A 19,927-nucleotide genomic window follows, 5' to 3' on the forward strand; every position below is an offset into this window, starting at 1 on the left:
TGTGTTGTGGCACAAAGCTTCACAATTGTGTGTGCACCCCCTGCAAGTAGGAAATGACACCCAGGAAACAGTTTACTTACTTGCTATTTATTTATATTATTTGTATTTTTAATGATGTTAAGGTTCTATTACACTGTGCATTGCATTAACACAAGATAAATAGTTCTCAACTCAGCAAAACAGGAGAAAACAGAGGAATATAAAGAATAGCTGTTACCTGTAACTGTGTAACTGTGAACATTCATAGTTCTGTGACTTCCTTTGTAACCTTCAGAGGCCTGCTTCTATTCTGAACTACCACAACCATTTAATTTACAATTATTAGTTTGGACATGGTTGATGACTGGGGCTATTTACAGAAACTAAGTATGTTGATGGTGTATTTTTATTTTCTGTCACCTTTCCCTTGTCATATGGATTGGGTTTGGACAGATTTGCTGAAAAATCAGTAAGAGCCCAAAGGTTCAAAGGTAGACCATGGCTGTGTTTTGCCTGAAAAAGCTGTAATGCAAATTTTATGGTAATTCAGGAGGTGATTCATGAATTCTTTGCTCACTGGTGGAGCTGGAACAGACTGAGCAGCTGCGTGTGGTAAAGAGCCATCCTGTGCTGCATCTGCTGGCAGATCAGGGGCCTGAGCCTGTGAGATTTTGGGAACAGGATGTATGTCCTGTGCTACATAAGCTCTGTATGCATTTGTGTCATATCTGGTGAGGAGCCAGGAATTACTGTGGGTTACCCTTTTCATAGAATCACAGAACAGTTTGGGTTGAAAGAGACCTCAGATCATCTGGTTCCACTCCTGCTGCCGTGGGCAGGGACAGCTTCCACTATCCCAGGTTGCTCCAAGCCCCATCCAACCTGGCCCGGAGCACTGCCAGGGATGGGGCAGCCACAGCTTCTGTGGGCAGCCTGTGCCAGGGTCTCATCACCCTCACAGGGAAGAATTTCTTCCTAATACCAAATCCAAAATCCTACCCTCCTTTAGCTTAAGGCCGTTCCTGCTTGTCCTATCACCTTATGTCCTTGTAAAAAGTCCCTATCCAGCCTCTTTTTTGCATCTCTACCTCCTCTTGTGAAATACTTTGGTACATCAAAGCAGTAAGAAGATGCTTGTCCTATCACTTTATGTCCTTGTAAAAAGTCCCTATCCAGCCTCTTTTTTGCATCTCTACCTCCTCTTGTGAAATACTTTGGTACATCAAAGCAGTAAGAAGAGAGATTTTCACCTCTGTACATAAGCACTAATAAATCTGTCATTAAGAACTGTAGATGAGTGACATGGTGACCAGAAATGCTGCAGTCCCTGGTGGTTTTAGTACTTGGGGGTATCCACCACCATGAATTTTGGAGCCCAAGGTCTGAAACATTGGCCAGAGCGGGTACATGTGAGAACTGGGCTCGCATTCAAGGGCAGCATTCCTGCAGGAACCCGGCCGGGAAAGGATGTCACCTGTCACAGGTGCTGGGGGTGGCTGCAGCTGGGCTGGAAGCCCTCAGAGAGCTCCAGGGGCGAAAGGAATCACCGGTGTCTCGTAGGGACAGCCACGATGTTCTGCAGGAACACGGGCACTGGTTTTGCTCTCGGAGCAGCGTTTGCTCTCCGCACAGCGAAGCCAAGCCCTGGCCGCGCTCCCGCTGCCCGGGACGTGCGGTGGGCAGCGCTCTTTGCAGCGGGGAAAGGTCGGGCAGCCCTGGCTGCCCTGGGGGGCACGGCGAGAAGGGGAAACAAAGCTCAGCGCTCCCAGAAACCGACCTTCACCGCCGGCGGCACGCTCGGCCTCTGCCCCAGGCACCCCGCGCTTATCGCGCAGCCTTGGCGGCCGCGGGGCCGGGCGGGGAGCGCCTCCCGCCGCGGGGGGAGCGCGGCCGGGCCGAGCGGCCGGGGAAGGGAGGGGACGGGGGTGGAAGGGAAGGCAGGCGGGAGGGAGGCGGCGAGGAGGCCGGCGCTGGCTGCGGACAGCGGGGGCGGCTCCCGATAAAGGGGCGCCGGCGTGCGGGTGGGCGGCGGCGCGGCGGCGATGGCGTGGGGGTGCGCGCTGTGCCTGGCGCTGGCGGGAGGGGCTCTCCTGGCGCTGCTGGTGCAGCTGCTGCGCTGGCTGAGGGCCGACGGGGACCTCACGCTGCTCTGGGCCGAGAGGTGGGGGAAGAAGCCAGGTAATGCCGCCCGCCTGCAGCCCCGGGCAGGGGACCGCGGTGGGAGCGGGCGCGGCGCGCTCGGTAAAGCGGGTGGCGGGGGGCGCGGGGGTGCTGGTGGCATCAGCTGTCCTCTGGGGTTGTCCAAAAACATAAACATACCCCAAAAGTGTACTTTACCTGCCCTTTACCTGCCCTTTACCTGGAAAAGGCTCGTGGTGCCCCTCGTCCCGGCTCCCAAAAAGCCGCTTCGGGGCACCCGCGATCTCCCGCGGGTCTGGGCCGAGGGCTGGCTCCTTTGGGCCAGAACTGTTTGTTTTGCACAGTTTCTGGGCGGGTTCCCGGTGCTGGCAGGGCCCCACGAGCAGCTGAGCGCAGGGACAGTGCGGGAGGAAGGCTCGGGAAGGGACGAGGGTGCCTGGCCCGTGTGGCCGGGACCAGCGGCTTTGTAGCCTGTTTGGCTGCTGCTCCAGCCTGTTTGTTCTGCGATCTTCAGGCAGATACTGCGTTCACAGGGCTGTCGACAGTGTTTACGGTGAAGTAAACATGAGTATTATTAATGCTGGGGCTAGCAGGGTTTCCTGTTCCGTGGGTTGTGATCTGAATTGCTCCAGGGAGCAGCCCCGCATGCGATGCTGTTGGGGACTGTCCCTGCATCTCCAAAAAGTGCTGCCATGGTCACCTGGGGGACAAAAGTTCAATGAAACACTGTCAGACAGACACTTCCACCTCTTGCTCGTGCTGAGCTTTCTATTCTGACTGTGACTCTCCCTATTTCTGGACCTAGAAACCTAGAAAACAAAAACCTAGAAATCATAGGTTTTGTTCGCTTAATAGAAGTTTTTGGTCAGAAAAGGCACAAAGTTGTGAAAATCCCCCCTTAGTGTTTAGCTTGCTGGGGTGATTTATGGCTGCTGTGAGCTCCTGGCTGTGGGTGCTTTAGGTGGAAGTGGCATCCCATGTGGGAATTGAAATGGGCTGTTGGGTTGAGACAGGGAGAAGGGACTGCATGGAATGAAGGTGGACCAGGAGTGGTGGAGGGAAGGTTTGAGCTTGCGACCATGATTCCTTAGGGGATAGTGGTGAAGTTTGGTGTGAGGAACAGCTGGAGAGAAGAGGAGGACAAACTTGAGATGTCCTTGTCTCCTGCTCTCAGCAGAAGCTTCCTGCAAACGTGCATCCTTTTCTGTTCTCCGTTAGATGGACTAGCACAAGTAATGAAGCTCCAAAAAATACTGCATTTAAATCAGTGTGAACCATCTCTTGTAGCTGTTTGGGTACTCAGCCCAAAGTTTTGTATCAACTCCATCAGAACGTTCCCTTGCTGTAACAAAACTGCAAAAAATCCTAGCACGTGGACTTTGTAGAGAGCACGGAAAGAATCAGGGCAGGGAAGTGAGATAAATCTTGACTAATACAAACAGAATTGAAGTTTTGTCCTGAGGGTTCTATGTGCAATATACATCAAGGTGTAGGAGCCCTCTTGGGTAGACAAATGTCATTTGAGTGTAGCCTTCAGAATTATTGAAGGCCTGGAAACCCTTTAAGTAGTCTAAAAATTCACATGCAAAGACCAGTGTTGGAATTTTATGATGGGGTTGTTTTAACATGTAATACAAGAAGAATCAGGCAAAAATTCATCAACATAAGAGGTCAGCTGCATTTTGGCCACCTCCCCTTTGCCCCCAGCCTCTGTGGTTGTTATTAAGTAAAATATTTAACTGAAATGGTACCATTTAACAAACCAGGTAGGAAAATAGAAGAGACAAACACTAGAAAAGATGATTTCATAAAATAACTTCTCCTTTTCCTTCTCCCTACATTGTGCATGTAATGTAGGGTGCCTAGGTAAATAACAGGTGGATCCCTTAATTTTTAATTAAAGATGTTATTAGAGCTATCACTCTTACAGTCATTATATTGTGTTATCACTTCTACAACATTATTATGGGTGTTCAAGTTCTTGGAGATGAAGGTGTTTAGTAGAAAGTGGACTGATCTCCTGTGTTTCTTGTGCTATAAACTATAATTACAAATAAAGGCCTTAATAAAATTTGCCTTGGTTCCAATTCAGTGATTCAATTCTATAGAGAAATTTGGATTTATTCATTGGCACGTGCTGGATTGCTTCCCATCCTCTGAATATGTGTGTTGTCAGGAGAGAAGGATTTTTGGGTGCTGGATGCCTTTCCTTCTGTTTTGTGTTTTTCTGAGTGCATAGAAGTCACCCTAAACCCTGTGCTTTTCACAGGCATCTTAATATTATGAAGCTAAGGGGGAACCTTCCATGTATGAAAACCCTCCTCTTAAATTTAGGAATAATGATATGATTCTTTAGGGCTCTGGAGTAGATGTTCTGTTTTAAACTTCCCCACTTCTCATCATTTTCCTGAAAGAAATTACATGGCAACATTTGCTATAAGAGCTATGAAATGTTGGAAAAAACTCTAAGCAGAGCTACAAACCAACTTTTTGGGTTACTTGCAGTGCTAGTCAGTTCAGCCTTTCATTTGTTATGCATTGTAGCACAGTAGTTAATAGTTAGTAATGGCATAATCTACTTTTATTTTTTAATTTGGCATGGTTAATTTTTAAGCTTATTTCCAGCAACAACAGGACATTTATTCTGGAGCAAAGTTGATGGTTTGGTGCTTGTTCTGCACCAGCATTTGAGGTTTCCCATTGTGTTAGCTCTCAGCAGCTCAGTGCTTGGAAACAATCAGCTCTGGGGAATGGGTGGGAAAACTCTCCTTATCTCAGTTAATTATTCTGTTCACAGAACAAGATCCTCAATAACTGCAGAGAAGCTGCCCAAGACAGGTTGGGAACAGGGAAACTAAGTGGTAGGAGGAGGAAGCGGATTTGTTTTCAGTAGCAAGAGGAATGAGTGTGGTAAGCAGGGCTGAAATTAAGTCCATGTGTTGTTTTGTTCGTGTGGTGTTTGTCTGCCTGGGTTTTCTGCAGGGAAAAAAATGTTGTAGGGGAGGAAAACTCCCATATTTACTGTGTTTAATTCAATAAATTGGGAATATGTTGGAATAAAACTGTAGGGAAAGGGTGTGAATAAGCTTTACAGACAGCAGCCATTTGTTCTAATGATGGACACTGCATATTTCTACAACTTCAACAGAATCTCTTTCCACCTCCCTAGTTCATCACCTAGAATACTTTGGGAAATGACTCCTGTTGCTGTTGTTAGTGTTTTTAGACACAAGAAACTCCAAACGGCCCCAAGCCACAAAAGCCTGGGTTTAGGAGGGAATTTTTTGGGGCTGAAATGCAGTCAGCTTAAGAAAAGACAAATAATACTGCCAGCCCCACAAAGTCAGGCTGGGCTCTGACAGCCGGTCTTGAGTGCTCACTGCTTTTGTCTGAAGGGTGAAGGGTTTTGATGCTGGTCTCTTTGTGGGGTTTGTGTCATTAAGACTCCAAAAATAGAAATTTGAAACCCATTGTGGTGTAGAGAGAACCAGGAACTGATTACTGGAGAGAGCAGGAAGTAAAAGCAGTCTCAGCCACAGTGGAAAAGGAGTATTTTTTAATAAATTAAATTAGTGGTTAAATTGCAGTGAGCTCAAAAAAGCTACTCTGAGCCTTTTCAGAGTGGAACTGGCTTTAGGTCTCAGGAACTGCATTTGGCTCTGATGTTTGAATTATGCTGTGAAATCTTTCTTGGTTGGCTAGATGTTGGAATGCACAAACTTGAGAAAGAGAGGGAAGAGCTGCTGTCAGCAGTGCTCTGAGTGAGTCAGATTTTCCCCAAGACTGATACTCACCATGGCTGACCTTGAGGAACACAGACACATGTCAGGCAACGGCTGCTTCTGGAAAGTGCTCTGATATTTGTGACCTTTCAGCCCTAAGTCATGTTCTGGAATTAGTTGAGTGATTTTTCAGCCACCTGTGGTATTGGATGATTTTGGATATGGGCTTTTCCCAGTGGCCAGGTGTACCATGGAGTGGGAATGATTGTAGACAAGTGGGAGCAGGCGTTATCAGCAGAGCTGTAAACAGAGCAAGATGCTCTTAATTTTACTACAGGTTAAAAAAGCATGTCAGGGCAGGAGCTGGGGAATCCACATGTGAATTTACACCTTGGGAACTCTGTGTACTGTGCCCTGGCCAGTGCAGGAGCTAACCTGCATCAGATGCTAAACAAAGTGGATGAAAACCCATTTGGGATTTTGTGATTAGCTGTCTTTCTGTTCAGGGAATTTTACTCAGTCAGCAATTACTCTGGAACATTTTTTGGGATGAAACATTATTTGGAAAGACTTGCTTAGGCTTTTGTTCGTATTTGCAATACAGTAACTGTTTCCTGTCAATTCCAAGAATTCTCTTCCCCCTTTTCCTCTGAAAATGTTTTTGATGAGGTTAGTGGAATTGTTATGTGTGGATGGCCTGCAGAAATGCAATCAGATTCCTTCCCTCAGGTAAATAACCCGTGTTTATCCAGATTAGCCTTGGAATAAAGTTCAAATGGCAACAGAACAGCTATGAACAATTTCACAACTGCATGTGACTAAAAAATAAAGTCAGGATTTTGTAATACCCCCCCAAAAAGAGCATATTTCTTAAAACCAGCACCAGATTACCCCCCTGCAGTGAGTTAGATGCTTATCCTAGCATTGGCAATGTGTGAACTGCTGTCTTGACTCTTTTGACAGAACATGAACTGCGTGGCAAGGTTGTCTGGGTGACAGGAGCCTCAAGTGGCATCGGAGAAGAATTGGCTTACCAGCTGGCAAAGCTGGGAGCCTTGCTTGCCATCTCTGCCAGAAGGGAGGATGAGCTGCAGAGAGTGAAAAAGAAATGCCTTCGTAAGTACAACCTAGCACTCCATGCGAGCAGTTCCACCCTGGCTGGGCTGGAATTGCCACAGGAACACTAACCCACATATCACCAGAATAAATTTAATGAGGAAAGTCAACTTTATACAGAGCTGGTATCTTCTTTTTGTGAGTGAGGAGCCTTTGTATAGACATGCATTTCAACTTCCTGCATAAGCCACTGTTACCTAAAAATCTCATTATCAATTGCAAGTGCTTTTGTAAGATACTAGATTAAGAAATGGAATAAATACTGTGGGGAATGGAGGAAACAATCCCAGGGGTATCATCCTGTAAAGACCCAAACCACCTAGCTGCTTGCAGCTAAGAAATATTCTTTCTTCAGATTTGTGCATGTTACAGGCAGAGAGAAAACTTTGCTCTTCACAAAATGGACTAATAAAAATATTCAGAAAAAGTTGTTCTAAGAATGTGGAAGGAGGATCTCCTGTAATCAAGAGGAAAAAATGTGGAGCAAAATTTTTACCTATTCCAGTTATCTTCCAGTTAGCTTTTAGCCTGATGACTCAGTGGTCTGGCTTCATTCCTCCTGTTTCTCTTTTTCCCTCCTGTTTTCTGGCTTGGCAGCAAGAGGAATAGGCAGTTAATTCACACTGATAGACAGAGGGTTTGAACATGATTAACATTATGCATTTTTTCAGACTATTTATCCTCTATAGCTCAGGATGGAGTATTTTATGTGGAATGTGTTGTCACACCAAGAGTTCAGTCTTAGTAATGTTGACAGAATGTCCACAGTCTTCTTGGAATGTGTGCTAGAGAATAATCAGATGTTTTTCTTGGATTACCACCTAGACATGTCTAGAAAGCTGAAAGTTGCAGCAGCCTACTCAGAAAAGCTTTCAAGGAACTTTCAAAAATGCACAACTCCTTTTATCCTGGTTTTATTTTCTGAGGGCTCCAGAGAGCAGTCACCTAAAGAGTTTGATATTTAAAAAGAGGCAGGGGACACGTGATGACAGTGTGGTGAAGTGGCAATTGTGACAAAATCCCAGTGCTGTGTGATGCAATGGTCAGCACCAGTCTGCGACACCATTTGCGTCCGTGGCTGTTTGTTGTGATTGCAAAACTGATGACACCAGACAGGCTGGCAGCAGCTGCAATCCTGGACAGGCACTTTCAGGAAACACTCATGGGGTGTGCTAAGGAATATTCAGAAATATTATTTCAAGGAATGTGAACCAAGAGCATTGATTTAGCTGAGAGGATTTCTGCCTCTGCCAACGTTCAGTGTCCCTGTGAATGTCTGAGCTGGGCCATACACATCCTTGGAAGTCTTATGCAGCCCTGTGCTTTGCAAATGTTTGCTAATGAACTTTGCTTTAACTGAAGGTCTGATTAGTAGGAGTATGGGAAACTCTTCAGTAACACAGAAACATAACCAGGGCAGGAAGTGACAGGACAAGGGGGAGTGGCTTTAAACTGACAGAAACCAGATTTGGATTAGATATTTGGACGAAATTCTTGCTTTTGAGGCTGGTGAGGTCCTGGGACAGGTTACCCAGAGAAGCTGTGGCTGTCCCATCCCTGGAAGCATCCAAGGCCAGGATGGATGAGTAGCCTGCTCTAGTGGAAGGGGTCCCTCTCCATGGCAGGGGTTTAGAATGAGGTGACATTTAAGGTCCCTTCCAACCTAAACTGGTTCATGTTTTCTACAGCCAGCTTCTAAGTAGTGCAAGGTAGTAATTGGACCCACATCCACTCTTATCCTTTCCTTCTCAAGGCTGTGTAAATCCAGCTTCCACCCCTTTCCTTGACTGTTATGTGTGCTAGCCCCTTAACAAACTTAGTGGCCATATGCTCCACTGTCTCCAGTTTATCAGTGTTTGTTTTGAACTAGGGGTCCAAAATTAGACACAGTGCTCTAGGTGCAGTCTTAGAATGCTGTGTAGAAGCTCTTAAAAATCACTTTTCCTCAGTGAGCTTTTGTTAGTGCAGCCCATTAGCATTTGTCACTGCCAGAGCTGCTGGCTTGCACTCAGCTTGCTGCTGTCCTTCCATCAGGACATCTCCTCTTTGGAGATCTGACCCTCTAGATGTTGGCCTGCAGTATTACAGAGCACTGTCCTGTCCCAGGTGTGAAAATCTGCATTTTAATTTATTGAGCTTAATGAGGTTTGTCAGATTATTCTTAGAACTTGTTAAGGTGCCTCTGCGTGGCAGTCCAGCCCTGCAGCAAGACTGCTCCTCTGAACTTGATGCTAAATCAAAATTTTATGGAAATCTGTAGTTTTTTTCCCATCATCTGGGTCATTAATGAAGATATTCAAACATACTGATCATGGAGGGATGCCACAGCTGATCATAAAAAGCAATTGAATTGGTCAGGCCATGCTAAATCCATGGTGGCTTTTCCCACACACCTTCTTGTCCTCCATTTACTTGGAAATTGCTTTCAGGAGGAATTGACACATAATTTTCTCAAGGGCTGAGGTTAGGCTTTGTGACATTTGTTTTCTTGCTGTCCCTGGGAAGCTACTCCACTTAGAATAAAATTCCAAAAAGGAGTGCCATTGGTCAGCTCTTGTACAACACGGATGCATATTTTGCCCTGCTTGTTTGTCCCTAATTTGTCTGACTCTGGCAGTGTTTCTTTCCCCAGAGTGTAGCCTCAGGAGTGTGGGAGACCTGAGAGGAGATCTTGCCAGAGAAGACTGGGGCAAAGAAGGCATTGAGTACCTCAGGTTTTTCTGTGCATTTCGGCATTTCCTCCTCACCATCCCTGTCCAGCAGTGAGCTCACCCTGTCTTTGGCTTCCCTTTTGTTGCTGTTGGAGCTGAGAAGCCTTTGCTGCCTTTCACGTTCCTCAACTCCAGTGGAAATTTCAGTTTCAGCTCCACCTGGGTGTTGATCTTCCTGATTCCATCTCTGCATGCTTGTCCACGTGCTTCCTGGGCAGCCTGTGCCTGCTTCCACCTGCATGGTTCCTCTTGGCAGCTGAGTCCAAGACTGTCCTGTAGGGTTTGAGTAGCACGGGGTGGATGAAGCCTGAGCAGCAATGTGCAACATCAGTGTGAATTTGGCTGATTTATGGGGCATAATTGGAGCTCATGTGCTGCAACACGCCTGCTGAAGAGGTTGAACACTGCAGCAACTGAGCTGTGTCAGAAACAAGCACATATATCTTGTTCAAAGTTTAGTGACACCAGCCTGTGGTACAGGTCTGTGCATTCTACACTGCTTAAAAGCTGAGGGGGGAGAGAGAGAGAGAGAGAGGTAATCCCTGTTGAGTCATGCATGTGCCTACTCAACCCTTTGCTGCACTTGGGCAGGAGGGAGAGAAAACGACTTGTACAACTCACTCACCTGCTGCAAGAGGCTTCTCTGTTTCCCCCAACCACTCTTTCTCTTTCTTTTCTCAGAAATGTTGGAGGCTGTTTTCTCTCAAAAACCCTAATAAGAAAAAAATAAAGGAGGGGGCAGGGGGGGGGATGTTTCTCGGTTTGGCAAAATCATTAAATATGATTTAATTATGGATAGGCCAAGTGAGTGACTGGCAATCTCCAAGTTCAAGATTTACACGGTAATTGAGGTTGAAATGGATCCCAGGAGGTCACGTTGATCAGCCTCTGCTGAAAGCCCAACCTCTGTCAAAGGCCATTTATACAGGGAGAAAGAAAAGACAGAAGAGAAAATGCAGAAGAACTGGAAAATACTACTCTGACCTATAATGTTTATCATCTAATGAGAAACTGCCACCTGAGATTAACATGTATTGAAAAGAGCTGTTAATCTGAAACCCAAGCAATGAACTTTCAACTAAGGTCTCCCACTTGTACCCAAGTTTCAGCTTTTTCTGGATATCGTAATTGTTCCTTTAAAACCTCACTTTGGTAGCAGACAAAAGGGACAGTGGAATATTAGGGTTTGCTGGTAAAAGCAGTGAGGAACACCATTCTGGCAGTGCATAAATTGGGACCTATATGTGCCTTCTACACCAGGCACAGTGCTGGTCATCAGCCAGAAAAATAATGGGACAGTGAATGGGAAAAGGAGTTCAGAAAAGGGTAGCAGGAATGCTTGGTTTTTGGAAAAGCTGTCTCTGAGGGGTACCTGAAGTAAGGACCCCTCACCCTGGAAAGGAAACAAGGAAGCTGCTGAGAGGCACAGTTTGAATGTGGAAATCCTGTACAAAGTTTCTGGTTTAAAGTTTCCTGATGTCAGACATTTCCAATATCTTATAAAAGAGCCCTTCCTTCCTTACCAGCAGCCTGTGTCTCTTGCTCTGCTCTTCCCTTTCTCCCCTGTGTAGATTTCATGGCTGGGCTGGCCCTGTGGTCTTGTTAAGCCATGGCAGAAATATCCACACCCCAGCAGGTACCAGCACCCCAAAAGGTACCAGCCGTGCAAATCTGCTGCAGGCAGCACCAGGCAGAGGTGTGCCCCTGAGAGGGCAGCTTAAACTACATTTTACTGCTGTATTTCTGGAAGAAATGGAGGAGAAAATGCACGTGGAGGGAGCAATAAATGGAAACACTGCTAGCATTAAACCAGACAGTTGGGTTTATTATTTATTTATTTAACCGGTGGCTTAAATACTAATGACCTTTGAACAGAGGCAACTCATGGGTTTAATTAACCTCTTTATTTCTATATCACTGTTAAGACAAAGTTCAAACTTACTCTACACTAAGTGGCAATTAAAAAGTCAAAGCCTGAGGCTCTCTAGAGAGGGCAGCAAACACATGTGGGTTAAGAACTGATTTAGGAAAAAAAAAATTAGCACTAACAAACCAATAGAAATCATGTAAAAATTCTTGTTAGATGTAGTTTAAAAAGAAGCTTGAAATGATGAAGATTTTATTTTTGTGAGTCATCTGCCCCAAAACCCCAGGGTAACAAATCACTGCTCAAGAAATGCCTTCTATGGAAAAGGTCAGTTGCTCTGAAGAGACAGTGGGGGGAAAACGTGACAAAAAAGCTGGAACTTGATGGCAGCTGACTTTTATTTCAGGGCATGGATATGCACTGAAACAAAAGCTGTCAGTTAAACAAAAGTCATTTACCTCCTCCCAAAAAACTCCCAATAATTCAGTTTCTATAGACTTTGCCTCATAGCTGCTCAGGTATGTATGTTGTGTGTTGGGTGTGAATTGTGCAAGTCCTGTTGTCAGGAATAAACATGCTTGATCTGTTGACATCCAAGCAAAGTGTCAGGGCTCCCAATGTGCTTCTGAATCCCTCAGTGAAAAGTTTCAGCTGGATTTTACTCCTAACTATTGGAATTTGTTTGGAGAAGTGAAACTTCTGTATTGTGCTACAAAGCCTGTTTATTAAAGTCAGGCTTTTCACATGCAAAAACACAGTGAGAAAAACACTTGGTAGGAACAGATTAAAAATAGATTCTGTGTGGGGGGTCAAAATGAAAACAAAGCAAGCATTTTATTTCCAACCTGATGTTATGGTTTCTTGATGTCTTCTTTGTGAAAATGTGGAGTTTAAAAGCATGTTATGTTTCCCACAGTTCTGACTTTGGGAATCTTATCAGCTCCTATTCCCTTGTGGTTGTTCTTTAGAGATTAGCAGCCTGAGTGAAAATGATATCCTCGTTCTGCGTCTCGACCTGACTGACAGATCCTCTCATGAAGCTGCAACCAACAGTGTGCTCAAGCACTTTGGCAAGGTAAGATGTGCTTCTGGGGTTAAACTGTTATTTCTTTGTCTCCTAGACCTGCATTTGTGCTCATATTTCGCTTCTGTTTTACTGCATGATAAGTTCAGAAGTGTCTACACCTTCCTTCAGCTTCAGTATTAAACTTGCCAAGAAGTACTTGCATTTTTATCCCTTCTGTTGCTTGCTTCTGGTTTTCATCAACAAACAAATAATCACTGGTCCTTCCCAGGGACTAAACACTCACTGAATTGCCTGAGGAAGCACAAATATTAAAGGAAATTGTGTTTATATTGATTTATCTTCTTATCTCTCTGGAGATTGACGTTCTGGTCAACAATGGTGGGCGCTCACAGCGCTCCCTGTTTGTGGACACCAACCTGGATGTCTACAATGCCATCATTGAGCTCAACTACCTGGGCACCATCTCCCTGACAAAGTATGTCCTGAACCACATGATCCAGAGGAAGAAAGGGAAGATTGTCACTGTGAGCAGTGTGATGGGCATCATGGGAGCTCCTCTTGCCACCGGCTACTGTGCCAGCAAGCACGCTCTGCAGGTGAGTTACGGGCTGGAAGTTAATTAAGTTAATTAAGAGCAGCAGTGCCAGTGCTGCAGCAGAGGGATTTGTTCTGTGCAGAAAACACAAGTCTCACCTGAAATTTCACACAGCGTATGCAACATGCTCAGGTATTGGAAGTCTTTTAGAATTAATTTGCTCTGAAATGTGAAATAGCTCCCACCATGGATTTTTTTCCCTGACTGGAATGCAAGTGCCAGCTTAGTTGGTTCTAACCATTACATGGTTAAATTCCAGTGTGAAACACAAAACCTCAGCCTCTGGCCTTCAGATGAGGGAATACCTCTATGAGAGCATTATTCTGTTCCATACAGAGCCCTAAAGTTCTCAGTTAATTTAAGGAGAAAGAGTCACTGGTGAGAGTTTTACGACCTGAGGAGATCTTTAGGACAGTGAAGTGAGAACAGTGAGTGGTAAGGCAGACTGCTCAGAGAAATGAGAACTCCTGATCCATCTGGGAGCAGCTGAACCACTCTTCCCAAGAGTTCTGGGTCTTTCTGTGGTGTGAAGAACCTGCAGCTCACAGTGCCATAGGAAATTATCTTCTGCCTAACACTTAGCACTCAACATTGCCTGGAAAAAGTTTTTGAAAGCAGTGTCACTTGAGTAGAAAAACATAAAAGAGGAGTTCAGAAAAGTTCCTGCCTGTATCATTGAGGAATCCCTTGTTTAACTAGTAAATTTGTTTGGGCATATTTGTCTTTCACCACTGTTTGGCCTCCTGTTAAAGTACATTTTGATCTCAGTAAAACAAACTTCGGCTGTGCTCAGTGGTGGTTTAAAAACTGGCATCTTCTTACTCCCTGCTGCATTTCAGCACGTGAACAGAACAAACAACTGCTTAAGCCAAGGGATCAACATCTTTTTGACAATTTGACCAGCAACAACAAAAATGTAACAAGTGGCTGACACTGCAAAGCTTCTTGAAAATATAAAATGTAGAATATGGTGGCAGATCTTTGCTAAAAAAAATTTCAGTTAGTTTTGGGGAGAGATCTGCTGCTCTTCATCAGAACTGCCCATTACAGGCCAGCTTTTGGATTAAGCCTGGTAGATTAAAATTAGAAGAATGCAATGAGCAGAAGCCTGACTTGCCTTCATGCTCCTTTATTTATTCAATGTTCTTTCGGTTGAATTATCTTTGGGTGTGGTGCAGCTGGGCTAAGCTTGGCTAATTAATTGAAGAGCACAAGGAATTCACGTGTTGCTTTAAAAATACTCAGAACTCTCAATCTCATGTTAAGATTGAGAGCACAGACAAAGCTTTAAAGAGACAGTTTAGTAAAATGAATTAAAATTAGCTGACTGAACTGTTTCTATCTTTATTAGCTTCTACCTCTGCTCAATAACCAGGCCAGACTCCAAACCTCCTTCCTTATTTCTTCCACAGTAAGTCTAGGAAGACTAATTGCAGGTGTTGAAACAGGACTTGCAATATTGGTTTTGGAAATACTCTGCCTTGAGAGTCTTTGATCAGTCTGGAGTTACAGCTTCATGAGGGCATGAAGCCCCCAAAAACAAGAAAAAACTTTTTTCAAAGAACCAACTCCACCAGGGCAGTTCAGATAAAGGAATTCTGTAGGAATGGCAGCCCTCCTTAGCCTTGTAGTCCATTTCTGATGGTGACCAAAAAGAAATAGAGACTGGAAGAGGGGAGGGGAAAAATAAGCCAAAGCAAAAAGTGGTGCTTTTCCTGTTCATGTTTCCCAGCATGTATCCACCTGTCCTGTATTCTAAGATCTTCTTGAAGGTGGTGTTTTGGCCACCAGTTATTAAATATGTGAGCCCATCTGACATGGATTTTTCTGTTGTGGTTTTTGCCTTGTTTTGGTATTTTTTTTAATTCATGCCTTGGAGTCTATCACAACTGACATACTTAATGCTGCAAACTTAATTACACCTCTTTTTGAAAAAGTTCTTCCTTTTACTTGGTTTTGTTTGGTTTTGTTGTTGGTTTTTTCTTGGGTTTTTTTTGGTTTTTTTTTGTTTTTGTTTTTTTTTGTTGGTTTTTTTTTTTTTTTTTTTTTAGGTGTGATTTTATCCTCAGCTGGACTGAGTCACCACCTTTGTGACAGCCCTGCACAACCCGGGGGTTTGGGGCTTTTCTGAAAGAAGTAGGCTCAGGGTCCCTGAGGGAAGGAAGGGGATGAGGAAAGTGCAGGTTGGGATGTAGGATTTTCCTGGAGTGCTGGATAAAACACAGCCCTGCTTGTGCACACGAGGGCGGGGAGACAGGGGAGGCCTTGGCTTTTTAAACCAAAATTGCTGGGTGTCCAGGAGCAGATTCCCATCTGTCCAGGGGCAGATTTCTGGGCACACGAGTTTCCAGCATTAAATTTAATCCTCTCCAGGCTTTGCTGACATGCTGTGCAGATCCAGCCCCAAATCTGGGGTTTGTGGGTACTCACAACTTTTAATTCCTCCTCAGTGTTTTTAGGGAACTGAACTGCAAAGCCTGTATGGAATCCATAAATTGGAATTAGCCACCAGTAACTGGGAAACTGGAGCCCTGTTCTTGGTCAGAGTGTGCTGCTCCCTGCTGAGCTTTGGTGGCTTCTCCCAGCTGCTGCTTCTGTGTCACCACAGGCTCATATCTGACTGGTTTTAGCCTGTGTTGCAGCTCAGGGAAGAGCTCTGGGGCTGCCAGCCCTCCTCCCAAGCTGGATGAGAGTGGAGTGATAAAATTTTACTACAGTGGGAGAAGTTTATCAGCCTGTGCTCACTCTGTGTCTCTGTTGTGACACAAAATTACGTGTTGGAATAGATACAGGGGAGTGCTGGTAGCCAGGTCAAAGATAAGACGTGATGGGGTGTTGGCTAACACCAGAGTGTTTGACCAGCAGCTTCCGAGGAATGCACCCTTCTGAACTGGCCATGTTTCCCATAATAGTTGCTGTCTAAATGTGAATTACTACAGAGATTCAGAAAACCTTGTAACCTCTCAGCTTAAAGTAAAGAAGTACTCGCAATTTTTGTAATTTTGGTTTAACTTGGATACATTGGTAGCATATTCCTGAACTGAAATGAGATTTGTATCTATGTTGCTGCCAATTTCAAACTCTGTAGCAAATGTGGTGCATCAAATTAACCCCCTTGAAGTGTCAGCGTGCATTTTTGACTTTGCCATGCTGAAAATTTTCCACCTTTTCTTACATAAACTAGTGACACTTACTTCATAGAAACTGTATAAACTCTTTTTTGTCACCCCAAACAGCAATTGACCTGCAAAAGGTAATTTCCATGATATTGCAATACTTAGGATTGGTGGCATTTCCCCTGCCAGGCAGTAAGGCTTGTCCTCAGTACAGGGACAGCAGAATCTGGCTGTAGTTTAGAGAAATTACTGGGTATTTGGTCAGATGAGGATGGATTCCTCACTGGTTTATGTATCAATGTCTGTAAGTGCTGATAAAATGCTAAATTAGCCATTGAGTGTGAAAAGTGAAAGAAAATAGAAGGAATTGCTTGTAGTGGAATCTTGTTATCTTTACAGTATAAATTTGTATGAAAAGATGTCATCAGCTAAACCTTGCAGAAAACATGGGGAAGGAAGATTTCATTATATTTTTGTCTTCTAGGGATTCTTTAATTCTCTGCGGACTGAGCTGACTGACTACCCTGAGATAAGCATTATCCAAATCTGCCCAGGGCCTGTGCAGTCCCAGATCATCCAAAATGTCTTTACTGAGAATCTTGCAAAGGTAAGCACTCAGTTCTGCTGTGACAAACCCAACTTCTGCCAGTGATCATTTTGTGGGGCGCTTTTGTCTGGTTTTGTCCTCCCTGCAAACTCTAACCTCATCTTCTTACCAAGAAATGCTTTGAGTGGTGCAGAACTGTGTATACTGTATACTCTTGGTGGTATCAACTGAAGATTGAGTTTGGTAATTGCTATTCCTTCTTTCTTGCAACACAAACAACCCAAGTCTAGTAAAATGTGCTGTACAGCCCCCGTGCTGCAGTTTTGGGGGGAAAAGCCAGGATTTTCTGGACACAGCTGTGCCTGGGGAGTGCTGTCCTTGCTGCACAGGTAGGGTTTTGTTTGCCCTGGTCACGCTGTGCCCTGGTGGGTGACGCTGCTGCTGGCACAGCCCCGGCTCAGCTGACACGAGCTGCGCATTCCTTTCCTGTTAGGGATTGTTCCAGGAGGAAAAGCAAAACCTTCCAACTGCACAATGGCTTTTAGTAAAGGCTGTCTGACAAAGCAGCTGGCAAAAATTGCTACTGTGATGCATCAAACTGTAATCTGCCCTAAATTCAATCGATTTGAAGCTCAGGATGACCCACCAGTGAGGGGGAGGTGATCTCCCATTGTTGAATCGAGTTCTGGAACGATTTTTGTGTTGCAAAACTTCTGACTTGTGTGAAAGAAAAAATGTACTTTTTGAACAATGGTGAAAGTTGCAAAACACATTCCTCAGATTTCAGTGTGGCAGAAGACCAGGGAGGAGGAGCAAATCTAGACCAGGACTGCTTTTGCCCCATGAAACAGAAGGACAGATTGCTAGAGTGGCCTGTTATTGCTGGAGCGAAGTGTGCACAAGTTCGCAGGGCTGTGGTTTGTGTTCACTAAATGAGTGAACAGTGACAAGACAGGCTGATGTCCCTGCTCCACTTGGCTGAGATGGAGAGAACTGGCAGGAATATTTAAGTTTATGGGGAATGTGGCCTAACCTGGCTACTTGAGTAACTTGTAGTGTAGAATGGGGCAGGCACAGCTGGGAATTGAGGAGTTCCCATTCCTCAGAGCTGCAGATGGAGGAAGTTGTTCAGCAGTCCCCATCAAGTGGAAGCCCTGCTGAAGCAGGACAGAGCTTCGAGACCCATTTGATTTTTTTAACCTTTAATTCATCAATAGAGGCATTAATCAAAAGGGTTAAAATTTGAGCTAAAGGAAGGTGGAAAGTGTTCTCACATGGAAAACAGAGGATAGTGAGGGATGGGTTCCCCTACCCCAGTCTCTGGGTGAGTCCTTGTGGGGAAACTGGGAGGAATGTGTGGCACGGAGCGTGGCCCTTTTCCTCTGTCACTCCCAGGGCTGCAGTTCTAACCCCTCCCTGCTCTGTCCCCCCCAGTCCCTCGAGAACAGCGGGGACCAGTCCCACAAGATGCCCACGGATCGCTGTGCCCGGCTCACCCTGGTGAGCGTGGCCAACGACGTGAAGGAGGCCTGGATCAGCGACCACCCCTACCTGGCCGTGTGCTACCTGTGGCAGTACGCGCCCACCTGGGCCTGGTGGCTCATGAACAGGATGGGCAAGAAGAGGATACAGAACTTCAAGAGTGGAATTGTGAGTGTGCAGAGTGCCCCTCTCTCCCCTGCTTGTTCGTTGCACACTGCTGCTGTTCCCTTCTGCTGTGGGAATGTTTGTTGGGATTGCATTGCTCCTCAGTCACACTTAGAGCCCTGCTCCTGCCCTGGGAGATGCTATTTATTCTTTTGGTACAAAAACCCCTCCCATCTCCAAGTACTGCAAGAACAGGAAGTACAAAAGTAAGGGTGGCACATGCAGCTTAAAACTTTGTGTATGGTTGTGTTCGAGGTTCCCAGGACGAGGGAAGAGATAACAATCTTGACTCCATGTTTCAGAAGGCTGATTTATTACATTATGATATTATATTAAAATGCTATATTAAAACTATACTAAAAAGAATAGAGAGAAAGGATCCATCAGAAGGGTGGAAAGGAAAGGTAAGAAATGATTACAAAAGCTCATGAACTCTCAGAGAGTCCAGCACAGCTGGATCTTTGATTGCTTATTAAGTAGAAACAATCCACATGGACCAGTCACAGATGCACCTGTTGCATTCCACAGCAGCAGATAGTTGTTGTTTACATTTCTTTCCTGAGGCCCCTCAGCTTCTCAGGAGAAAATCCTATCGAAAGGATTTTCATAAAATACATCTGTGACACTTCGTGCTTTCACACTGTAACTGCCCATGGTCACAAGGTGTTTCAAAGGAAGTCTTGCACTCACAGTGTTGTTTTTAACACAGGGTGGGGAAATACTGATTTAATGTCCTCTCCCTCCAGGATGCTGATGCCTCTTACTCAAGGAAGAGGAAGTAAGGACAAGCGTGTAAGAAATCCTGCTGTACTTGTGTTAAGGCTGAGAAACTTTTTCATATTGCATGACTGCAAACAACAGCTTTTTTTGGTTTTGTTATGTCTCTGTCATCCTGTAACTCGACAGATCTACTGAGCTGATGACATACTTGACTAAATAAAAATCTCTTTCTAAACACACCTGTTTCATGTCAAACTCCCACAGGCTGAAGTTTTAAGCTTACAAGGACTGAAACACACAAGAGGCTGGGCTGCTGCTCTGACATGGGCAAATACCTGGTGAGCAGCCTAAAATGACAGACCCCAGGATCCTGTTTCCCTCACTTTCATTCTTAATTCATGTTGATTAACAAAAGCCCACAAGAAGAAGGGTGTGGTATAGAGGGTAAGGGTGTCTGGTCTGTGCTTGGGATGTGTTCCTTGTGCAAAATGTGTGTTCAGGGCTAAATCCTTTCATTTCTGACACAACATCAGGACTTACCCTCTGGCCCCTTTCTCAGCTCTGCTGCCCTTACACTGCCCTGTGTGTGATCAGCATCACAGTCTAAAGCAAGGAGGTGTTGGGAAGAGTTAAACAAAGCTCTGCACACACCTGGTTAGAAGACAGAGCACTTCAGGGGTCACACTGGGCCCCAAGCTCAGTCCCATTGCTGAGAGCAGGATGCCGTCAGTAATCCCAACA

General features: G+C 45.1%; 1 protein-coding gene across 1 annotated transcript; it reads left to right on the plus strand.

The window, feature by feature from the left end:
* Positions 1–1,960: 1,960 nt before the first annotated feature.
* Positions 1,961–19,423, plus strand: DHRS7 (dehydrogenase/reductase 7). The gene is made up of 7 exons (XM_041459409.1): positions 1,961–2,157; positions 6,804–6,956; positions 12,503–12,609; positions 12,918–13,157; positions 16,757–16,879; positions 18,254–18,469; positions 19,213–19,423. Exons 1-7 carry the CDS (start codon positions 2,022–2,024, stop codon positions 19,246–19,248), a joined length of 1,011 nt encoding a protein of 336 aa, XP_041315343.1. The 5' UTR covers positions 1,961–2,021; the 3' UTR covers positions 19,249–19,423.
* Positions 19,424–19,927: the final 504 nt, after the last annotated feature.

This window comes from Pyrgilauda ruficollis, unplaced genomic scaffold (genome assembly GCF_017590135.1).
Source record: "Pyrgilauda ruficollis isolate IOZ18807 unplaced genomic scaffold, ASM1759013v1 scaffold135, whole genome shotgun sequence".
In the NCBI taxonomy this organism is placed as follows: Eukaryota; Metazoa; Chordata; class Aves; order Passeriformes; family Passeridae; genus Pyrgilauda; species Pyrgilauda ruficollis.